Consider the following 11,262-nt stretch of genomic DNA (forward strand, 5'->3'; position numbering starts at 1 on the left):
GCTGAAGAGGATGTGCCAAGATACACTCTCCAGTATTTAACAATAGAAATAGAATTTCTGCAACAAAAGCATGACTACCCCCTTCTTCCTACCTTCCTATTTGTGCTGCTGTGTGGCAGGATGTAATAACCACTTCTGAAGAAACACCTGAGCTCTCTGGGGCATTGCTAGTGTGTGCAGGGGCCTTGGTTTCTGGGTAGGGTGCCCAGGTAGGCTACGCAACCCGCACCGGTGCTCGTGGTGCTGCGGCAGGGTCACTGTCAGCCCTTGGGCAAGCCAGACTGGGAGTTAGGTACTCCAGTCGTATCTCTGCTTAAGGTAGCTTGGATAACGCTCCACAGTACACAAAGCAAGACTGTATTTGTCCATGAAGGCCACACTCTTAAGCAAGATACAGCTGAGTTTTTGTTCCATGACCAAAAGCTAGAACTGCTGCCTTCTCTCATCCTTGGGGTGCTAGGTAAAAGTTTATTCTTAATAATCAAGCGTATCCCACCAACGTATTATTCACTGCAGTAAAGCATTATCCACTAATTCCTTAATGGTTGAGGAGGTTAGTTATGTTATTTTTAACATGAAAGATTTCAGACACCAAAGACGAAGCAGACAGCATCCATGTTAAATAGAAAAGAATCTGTATGTTATCTCAATTGACTTCCATTGATTTCAACAGGTTTTGGTGGACTGAGGTCATGAAATAACTATGCAGCCTGCCTTCTGCTGCATTTTATCTTGTAAGAGTTCTCGTGCCTTTGGATTAGATTAAAATTGGCATTCTCTTGGCTTTTCCAGTAAGGAGTGTCAAGTAAGGAAAATTATTTTCCGATTCCCTCCTGAAAATCAGCTGTGTCAGTGGTTCTGTGGCACTAGAAAACTGAAAAAAGAAAGTCTGAAGTTCAGCATGCAAAGCTACACTGAATACAAAAGCTTGAGGGGGAAAGATGGATGGGAACAGAGGTTTTACAGTCAGAATTTTTTAGCTTAAAAAGCTGAAACTTGAAACATTCAAATGCGTGTTTTTAGCTCGTGTTAGAAGCGGAAAGTGGTGGAAAGTTTTCTCTATTTTCTACAATGTTAGTGAACTTGTCAGTACCGCTAGGACGGCTGTATTGCATCACATCACAGTTTCGAAGCCCAGTGACAGCGCTAGGTGACGAGATACTCCAGGAAGGCTGTGGTGCATGATTTGGAAGAGAAGTTGTAGCATATATGCTCCATCTGCTGCCTTGGGTCAGGCTGCCGGGTGGGAGCGATTAGTCTGTTTAGCTGTAACCTTTGCAACCAGTTGGAAGAACATCTCTCTCTCAAAGCCACCGCTGAATTACCCTATGTCCGGTGATCTCCTTTTTCTCAACAGGAATGTGTTTCTTGCTGTGAAGGCATGATTTGCAATGTAGAGATACCAACCAATCACACAAATGCGGTATTTGCTGTATTGCACGCCCGGAGAACGTCGGATGGCAGCAGGCGGACAGTCAACATTGCAGTGCTTCTATCAGTCATGGTGATCGCGTTGTCGTGATGCAGCATCCTCCCGTTACATCTGCTTGAGAGGGTCCGCCTTTCTGTGGGCCGTAAGAAACTGTAAGAAGATTGTTTCAGTATGTGCAAGGAGAAATCACTGATGCTTCTTAGTTGCAGAAACTGTAAGGGGAGAGTGGAAAGACAAGTGTACGTCATGAAGTCCTTGGATATTGTAGTGAAGATACTTCATATGGCCTGCAGTATTTAAAAAAAACAAACAAACACAACAACCCACCGGTTGACTAGGCAGGGGGGTGAACTCAAGTTATTATAATTCACTATTTTATGATGAAAATGCACATATGCTTGGCATGTTTTCTGAACAGAGAAAAGTGTCTGTAGACAATCGCTTTCCCGGGTGAGATAAAAAGGAACTTTCGATGGACGATGTGCCAACAGGTATCTCAATGGAAACTGTTGTTAAACTGTTTTTCATTGTGCATAAGTAACACGGAGTTTCTTGTCTTGATCAACAGGTGTATTTAAGCTTATCTTTAGTTATGGTTTTCATAGAGAACACATATGAGAGATTTTTTTTTCTGTTTTGATCAGAGCTATCATTTCTACTGGAAATACTACGAAATAATACTTCATCTCTTTCTTTTCTGTAAAACGTCTCACACTCAGATTTTAAAACAATGCGAAATTAGGTAGAATTTCTGTCTAAAAATGATGAACTGTTTGAGCACCTAAGTCAGAATTCCTTTTTCCCCCACCCTCAAAGGGATTATTTTCTTGCAATAGAGTCTCACCTCAGCTGAATCTTTGTCTTTGCGATATTGTTCAAAGTGGTGGTAATACCATGACTTTGAAATTGCAGCTACGGTCAAGCAGCTACGTTAATCATAAAAATTGTAAGTGGGCACTTGATATAAATAAGGAGGGAAGTCTACTGTGTTCTCTCTTGATTTGCAGAAGTTTCTCCCAGAAATATTATTGTCCTTGATGGATCTTCAACTTGTAAGTCAGCACTGTTGGATATCCCAGACCTCTGGACATCATTGTTATGTGGCTTTGCCACCCCCATTTGAAAAGTTTGGGGCAAGATTCTATTTTTCATTACAATATTGGGGGGGTTTAATGTGGTTTATTTGCGTAGTTTGACTATTTGACTCCTTATCATTTAGATGACTGTTCATCAATTAGATGAACAGCTGCAAATTTGACAAATAATAGAGTTTAGATGACGGTTAGATGTACTAAAACCTCCTCTGCTTTCCTTTGCAAACCTTGTGATGCAGACCAGCATAAACAAGCCGCTTGTGTGAACTTTCGCCCCTTCTAGCGCAGAACAGTGCTTTCCAGGGCTCTGATAGATCGAGCTGTTATAGACTGGCCTAAGCGCAGTCTTTAATAGGTCAGACTTACAGCGTCAGCATTGGTTACTTCATTAATGCGTCTGTTCTTTGCACTGCAAATGCCCTGATTGTAGAGACCAGCAGGTACTGATGTTATATGACTTCTCAGTGCGGTTTTAGGTGATCCGAAATCCTAACAAATTCCAGCCGCTCCTCTTTGCCCAAGTTGTGTTTCTTCCAACTCCCCACCATTTTCATAAACTTTCTCTGACAGCCTAAGGTATTGCGGCACAGCTAAGGATTTGACCGAGCAAGGTTGAAGAATTGCATTTCACTTTTTTCTTTTTCTAAACTATTTTATTCATTTGTGAATATACTGATTTGATTACGAATAAGATAGATTGTTCTGATCTTTTTCTCATGGCTTTTTCTCATCTTAAATGAGATGGTTAAAATAATGATTAACTGTTGAAATATTTTTCAGGAAGGACGGATCATTAAAACATACTCTTAAAAAGAGATTCAAAACTGTTCTCTGAAAAATTCAAGTAACTATAAATTGGGATTTTTTAACATAAATATTGGCTTATTTATTTGCTATTTTACGTCACTAAATGTATTTAGACCAGCAGTTGAAAAACAAATTTTGAAATGTTTTCTGTTTTGTTTACATTCTAAAATTGCCTACACAATATTTTTAGAATATATAAATGTGTCTATATAAAAGTCAGCCTGTGATTTGTTGACAGGCAGCTGCGTAATTACAAAATTTGGATGGAAACACTTTTTCCTTGCCAATGCGAAATAGTTCTTGCTGTCTAAGTCAAGGTTTTCCAAGCTCTGGGTTCTGATGACCGTTGCTGTGCCATCCAACAGGCCAAGATGCTGCGGATGTTTTGAGGAAATTTTTCCTTTGTTCAGTCATCATCCCTAGGTAACATATCTGTAGTACCAATCTTGGTGTCAGACGTAGTAACAAGCACGTTCAGTGTTCTACATCATTAAACATCATGGTTTTGCTACGTGATCTGCAGGGTACTTGAACTTTTTTCTTGTGGTAAAATCGTTCCGGGTTTGCTCTCTGCTCCACGGGGAATTCCTTAGTCAAGTGAAAGCAAGTTGTCTTCCACGTTTTGGGTCATGGTATTTTTCCTGGTTTTGTCTCTAAGCACTAGGTGCTCCCATAGTTCAGTTTCTGGGAATAATTATTGCAGTCTTAACAAGGCCTTAAAGTGCCTTATAGTCTTGTATGAATTTACTGTAAATAATTTACAATAATCTAAGTGCTGACGTTTGTTTACACTGCAAATGCCATTCCAGAGCGTTTGGGAGTGCCAGGGAGACCCTGGAGAGCTGCCCAGAGGGAGGGCCCAGGGGCAGGGGAAATGGGCCGCAGGTTCTCTGCAACTGCCAAAAGACCTTTTGGGCGGGAAGGTCTCTGTGTGTTTGTTTTTCTTGGTTGAACTGAATTTTTTTTTTTTTTTTCCTGTTTGCCATACTGAAAAGTTAAGAAATCTGCTCATAATTTAAATACTTTTGCTTAATGCATTTGGTAAAGAATTGTTTGGAATAAAAAAAAAATAATTGAAGAATTCCACTGGAGTGCCAAAATAGTATGCTTGATTTTAATTGTCATCTTTTTAAAATTAACAATAAAGACGGCAACCTGGGTATATGAAAGGATTTGGTGTTGTCAAAGGTTTACTTTTTAGTGTGATAGAATTCCAGTAGTGGAGGATATTAAGGATGAGTTCTAGTCATCTGGATACATCAATACCTTTGTTATTGCAAAGTTTAGGACTGTTGTTTCTAGAAAAATGAATATGCAAAAGCTGTTACTGCCACGTTAATGCTGCCCAAATTGGCACCTGGCTGAAGAAATACGGAATTTAAGAGCGAATATCAATTTTGCCCCTTGCTGCTTTTTATGTATGTAAAAACCTGTATGCTTCTGCTTACATTTTATTTCAGGCCAATGTGAAAAGCTAACTTTGTAGGAAAAGCAACGTGTGCTGATTATTAGGGAAAATAGCGCTAAAATTCACCAGAGTGCTGATTCTTGGCGTGACCAATGATTGACTGCCTAGGCAATCTTAACGTTAATTTATGGTAGAATCTTTATATTTTATTAAATAGATTCAAGTATCAGCTATATTTTCTCTCGATATCCGTCTGAAGTACTCACCGAGGAACTTACAAGAGTATTGTTTGAGTTGAGAAAAATAATCCTCAGGCGCTCCATAATGTATGTATTTTATGCATCTCCGTTTTGGTTCACAGAAGTTGTAGCTTAGATATGAACGACTTGGTAATGCCTAAATTAGCCACGCAGCTTTGGGAGCGACGTTTCTGTAAATGCACATCCACAACTTTATATTCAGAAATGTGTTTGCTAATACTTCTGTGTACATCCAGCTTCCAACGATAAGATGTTAAATACCGTATTCTCACTCGGTGGTGGGGCAGGTGTTTATCTCCGGAGACAGCAGGCACTGGGTAAAATTAGCGGGTACCAAACTCACGTGCCTTCATGGGCAAAATGGTCCCTTTATATTGCCCTTAGAACCTGAAAAGAATTCATGAGTAATGGCAAGTAAATCAATTCGTGCAGCTGAGGAAAGATAAATGTCGGTTTATAATATATGTGTGTAATGAATTTTTTTACGTTGCACGGGACAGTCTATAGAAGATTTATTTTTAAAAGCTGCTTCTCTATTCAGTGTTGGTTTGTATGATGCTTTCTTACTGCTGTGTTTCTGTTTTAAATCTTCTCCAGAAATGGCACTTTTAATTAAAATATTAAAATATTTGCTGGTGGAAAAGGTTTGTGGTAAAAAAGATAAAAATCTTTTTACTTCTTAAGACAGGACGACCAGTTGTTGGCACTGGGCAACTTGAGCTGAAATTGCGCTGATGGCAGATTCTGCTGCTCTTTCTCTTCTGATATATGCTAGAAATCCACTGAGAGGCAGGCTAGGAGGTATCCTGAGTACAGCAAGGTAGGAGGGATGTGCAGCCGACCAAAGACACAGGGGTCAGCAAGCCTAGACAGGAGAGCACCTGAGCGCTGGGGCGGGAACGGATTGGGATTTTGACTTTCCCGGTTGATGTAATTGTTTCCAGGGACATCAGATTTTTCATGGGGTGGAGATTCCCTTTTCCCCAGGCAGCCTAAGTCCGAACCCTTTCGATGATGTGAGAGAGCTCTGCCACTTCAGAAAATGGAAATAGTGAGAAAACTGTTCACCTCTACTTGAGCTAGCTGAGAGAGATGCACCTTCCCATCGGTTTCTCGTGTGTATGCTAGACTGAAGAAGCATGCTGCAAATCAGCAATTGTGGGTTTAATTCCAGTTTCTAGATGAGAGTCACCTTTCTTTCCTGGCATTACGTTACAAGGCGTAGCAACGTAAACGTAGCTTTACATTGCATGTGTAGCTCCACTGACGAAAAGATCACAAGCGCACCTAAGTCCTGTTAGGTACCATTATGGATAATATAGGTGTGTATATCTATGTATCCTGGGGAGACAGCTTGTTAAACTCCTGCTACAGCTAAGGAAACACTGGCAAAATCTTAGTTTAAGTGAAATTCTGTCACGGCTTCAGTATGGTTTATAATATCATCTGCTTTGACTTTTACCAACAGCGGCTTCAGGAATCTTTGCCGATGCCAGTCCTCCCTTCTCGGAGGGCAGTTTATCCTGATGGAGACATGCTGTGCCCAGAGACATTTAAAAGGCATGAAGAAAACTAGATTTCATTTGCATTTCTGAAAATGTGATTGCTGCAATCATTAGTAAAGTAGTCTTAAGTATATTTTGTAGTATTTAAGTGGAAATGAACTTCTACTGTTACATTTAATCAGAAAAGTTTCAAAGCAAGAAATGTGCTTCTACACTGGCCTCTCGACTTACCAGAACAACTGAAGTCCGGGTACGGGTTAGAATTCCAAATGAAGGAAATGAGCAGCACACAGTCAACTCGTTTAAACAGGACAGAATGCCGATTTCAGACTTTTGTAGCAAATAACATCAAAAGAAGATTCAGATTAAAAATAAATAAATAAATAAAAAATCTATCTATTTCGGAGCACAAAGCCATTTCTGTGGCAAATAGCTGTTTGTTTAACATCGCTTGCCTCTGGAAGAAGCCCCGAAAGAAGTGCATGATTTTTACAGGGCTTGCTATTTGCAGGTGTTTCAAATTTAAGAAACCAAGGCTGGCAGCCCTCTCTTAGAGAGGCAGAGTAACACCTCACTCGAGTGACACTGTTCCTGGGTTCTAGCTCGTTCTAGCTTGTGTATAATATAAATCGTGCAGGATAATCTGGAGCAGGAGCAGTTTATTGAGTGCTTGAGCATCTTTCTGGTCTTCCCGTCTCCTCCGTTTTCAGCTAAGGAGGAAACTCGTCAGCCGTGGAGCTCAGAGGAGAAGGTAGGGATATCGCCGCTCACCGTAGATTTAGGGTTTGCAGTGATACAGATCAGTGCAACCTTGCTGGAGAAACTGTGTCAGATTCTCAGCTGGGGCAGATAACAGCCTGTCCAAGAGCCAGGCAAATGATGCAAAGGTCAGGACAGTTTAGCCTCCCGTAGGAATAAGACAGGCACCGGGTAACTAATCAGTCTGTGTTATCTCTCCGCAGAAAACACGTCTGGTGTTTTGTATGAACTTTTAATATCATCTGTTCTGCTGTTGCCTTCAAGAAATCAAGGAGATTGCAGAAAAGCAGCTGTAAGTTTGGGGGAGAGGGTTGGAGAACATAAAAAAAAGAATATATTTAGTAGTCATAATTCATTATTTTAGACGGCTTAAATTTCGCGGTGATTCGGTAAGGTCATTTCTAATGCTGGTGTCAGTACTGTGTTAAGAAGCTGCTGTTAAAGGAGGGAAAAGTGTAGATGTTTGAATGGATTTATGCAAGAAGAAAGGTAACATTGTTATATGGGGGTTTAAAGGTCGCGTTGCACCGTTCATTTGTGTTAATTTGTCCCAGTCTTAGCGTTTATTGTTAGGGTCTTTTTAATCTCTGCCCTTTGAACTGTGCCACTGTAACCAGGGTGATATGGTGCTGTTCTGGAATGGGAATGCCGTGGCAAAATGAACTGTATTAAGTAGAAAATACGTATGTGAGTGGAGGTGGGATAAACACAATATTAAATAAGGTGAAAAATAAGTGAACGACAAGTTAGAATGCGAAGTTTTTCACCGAATTAATACAAAACATGTCACACGTCGTTTGAAGAAAGTATGTATGTTTTGGGTCTTACAAATTGTCGTAGTGTTTCCTCATGGTTTTAGTTTCACAGATTCCATTGTATATTCCTCCTACTCTGAAAAAGAAAAAAATAATCTCTTGCACATGGCTACATCCCACAAACTCGTTACGAACGGCACTTCCTTATTGCTCTTAGGCTTTCCCATGTCTGTTTTTGGCTAGGATTCAAAGAATTTGTTAAGAATAGAGTCCCACAACGCACCCACATTAAATGAAGGATGGAAGCAGTTGATCCCAAACTGTTCAGTTTTAATTTGTGACCAATCCGCAAAGGAACATAAAATCTGAAAGTCTGTCATTAACAGAAAGAAGAATAAACATGAACTCCAAGTCGTGGTCATAGCCAAGTATTTTCAAATCAATTGATTGAATTTGTCAGTTTGACTTGGTTATCAGCTGGCTGTAACACTGAGTTTAAATATACTCTTTATAGCAAAAAGTGCTTCTTGGTGTCTCTTTTAAACGTTGCGTTCTTCAGTTTTGGAGTTTGGGGGTTTTTTTTGCTTTTGTGGGAATAACGAGAAACAAATACTGCCACTTGTGTTCATTGTTGTGAACTACAGGGAGAAAATAATTTTTCAGAGTGCAAATGACTGTATGCCAACAACTATGAGTAGACTAGAGGAAAAAATTCTTCCCAGTGAGAGCAGTTAAGCCCTGGAACAGGGGGGCCAGAAAGATTTTTCATAACTAAACTGGATGAAGTCCTAAGCAACCTAATGTAGCTTCTAAGTTAGCCATGCTTACAGCAGAAGGGTTGGGCCAAGACCTTTAGAAGTTCCTTCCAGCCTTATTTCTTTATACGATTCTGAGTTTGTACCAGAAACTATATTGCATCTGATTTTTCTTTCTGTCCATCTCTCTATTTGGTTAACATTCAAGCGTGCATTAATCTAGCATTCATCACAGAGAGGTCCTCAGAGTATTTTTACTGAATTTTACCCCTTGAGAGTGCGGGAATGTATTGTCCTCATTTTAGAGTGAGGGATTCGGACAAAGACTTGCCCGATATTCACGTTGGGGAATGGTTTAACTAGAGGCACTCTGAGGTGAGAGGAGTGAACTGAATGCTGACTTGAAGACTTTTGTGGCGGACTTTTCTCCAGTCTCTTATTCTGAAGGTATATATTAGAAATGATAACCTGTCTCCTGAGCCACACGCAGAATGCTAAGTAGCAGCTGTCCTGCTTATTTGCAGTTTTGACTTATAACGCGGTTGTCAGATATTTTTCTGGTATTTTGCAAACGCTTGGCTTTTCTTTATGCCTAGTTAACATTGATGAATATAAAGTCATTTGTGCACATCTAAATGGTTATCACACACTATAGCTACTTTATTTTCTTAAGGGGCAGAACAGCTATTTCTGCATGGTTAATGATACTTTTGATTTTTTTTTCCCCTTGCTGAATGCAGATGGGGTACAGATCACTGGGAAATCAATCATGAAATACATTTTTCGGTTTGCTTTGTTCTTTGATGGACTAGTATTTCCAGCCTGATACGCAGTCCCTTCTTCTCCGTTTAACTATGGAAAAAAGAAAATACTCCCAAAGAACCGTATGATACAGAAACGGTTTCGTGAGATGTGATTGGAAAAGCCTTGTTTTTCATGCCCTGGGAACATCTTAAATACTGGGAATGAATGCCTTGTTCCATTGAAGCTTGTGGGAATTTTACCATGGTAGGACTGGGACTTTAACCAGTGGTTAATATATGGTCATTGCTCACATGCAGGTGTTGCTGTGCAATTAGGTAATTTATATTATTGCTTTGATTAAATAAAAGAAATATATGTATTGCCCTGCAGATCAGTCATGGTGATGTGATCGTTAGGAAGGACTTTTAAACAGACCCAATGACTTTAAATAAGATTGGCTGCAGACGAGATACGTGCTCATTTAATTGTTCCTTGCAGCTGAAAAGGCTTGTTTGAAAGTTGGCCTGTGAATTGATAGGCAAAGTGGCAAAACAAAGGCTTTTTAAAAAGATAAAAGCCTAATTGTCATCACTGTTGAAATGCTGCATGGATCTGACTAGGTATGGTTTTAAGAAATAGCAAGAATCAGACTTATGGCTCACTTTAATGTTAATAAGATTAATGGCGCAGGAAATCCTTAGAAGTTTAAAAACTGGCTTGATTTCAGGAAAGAAAACGAAGTAATCTGAAAGCAGAAAATACTAGAAAACGTGACCAAAACTGCATTATTCTTGGAGGTGAATTTGAAGCTTTTTCTCAACATCCACCAGCTTGTCGCTGTCATCTCGCGGGCTGTGATTCTTGCTTGAAAAAAGGCCAGAGCTCGTATTGCCAGGTCTTTATTGTCATGTCACATGCTCTTGTTTGGACTCTGTTATGATGCCACAGAGGTCTTTCTCCAAAGCGTATTCTCCGGGTGTGTTCTGGGATCCTTTTGGAAGATAAACTTTCAGTTTAACGAGCATTTGGATTCCTGTGGAGTGTGTGGGGATGTGTGCTTATCAGCTCTCATGGTTCCCAGACTTGTCAGCCCTTTCCCCCCACGCTCCTTTTGGGATGTCATTTGTATGTTGTGCAAAGCACTCGCTCCTGTCCGTTTCCTTTCCTTTCTTATATTTCAGAGGAAAATTATTTTTAAAAAAAAAGTGGTTTGGGGGTTTTTTGTTGTTGTTGTTGGTTGGTTGCCTTCAAACTTATTTTATGGTAATGTCGTCTGTGAGAAGCAGTGGATGCCTCAGCCAGCCTAAGCCATTTTAGGGAGGTAGAATATCAAAATGTAAGGAGTCTGGGCAGTTGAAAGACACGAAAAGGACAAAAATCTCTGTTAAAGAGAATAGACTATACAAGTATTTGGGGTCTGCACATGTTTTCATGAGGGTTTGATCTGCAGCTGGGGGTCACCACACAAGATCAGCTGAGGTTACACACAGATCAGCTGAGGTTACAACGTGGAGTGGGTAAATTCATTTATTGGAAACTCATGAGCTCTCGAGTAAGGAGCTGAAAGACTGAATACTCACAATCCTCTCCTGAAGATTATAGTGAGATTTGAGATAAAGAGTAAAAGTCATATAGAAAAAGTAAAGAAGCCAAACAAAGAGCAGTTAAAAATGCTGGTGTGTTGTTTTGGTTTTGGTTGGGGTTTTTTTCTCATTGTTTTCATGTTATCCTTATTCCATAAGG

At 40.0% G+C, this 11,262-nt stretch overlaps 1 protein-coding gene across 1 annotated transcript in view; it reads left to right on the forward strand.

The window, feature by feature from the left end:
- The window catches only part of LYPD6B (LY6/PLAUR domain containing 6B), a 4,013-nt gene extending 2,491 nt beyond the window's left edge, over positions 1 to 1,522 (forward strand). The window contains exon 4 of the mRNA XM_009318959.1: positions 1,358 to 1,522. Within this exon, the coding sequence (XP_009317234.1) occupies positions 1,358 to 1,522 (165 nt within the window). The remainder of the gene's footprint in view (positions 1 to 1,357) is intronic.
- The last annotated feature ends 9,740 nt before the right edge of the window (positions 1,523 to 11,262 follow it).

Source organism: Pygoscelis adeliae, unplaced genomic scaffold (genome assembly GCF_000699105.1).
Source record: "Pygoscelis adeliae isolate BGI_AS28 unplaced genomic scaffold, ASM69910v1 Scaffold222, whole genome shotgun sequence".
Lineage (NCBI taxonomy): Eukaryota > Metazoa > Chordata > Aves > Sphenisciformes > Spheniscidae > Pygoscelis > Pygoscelis adeliae.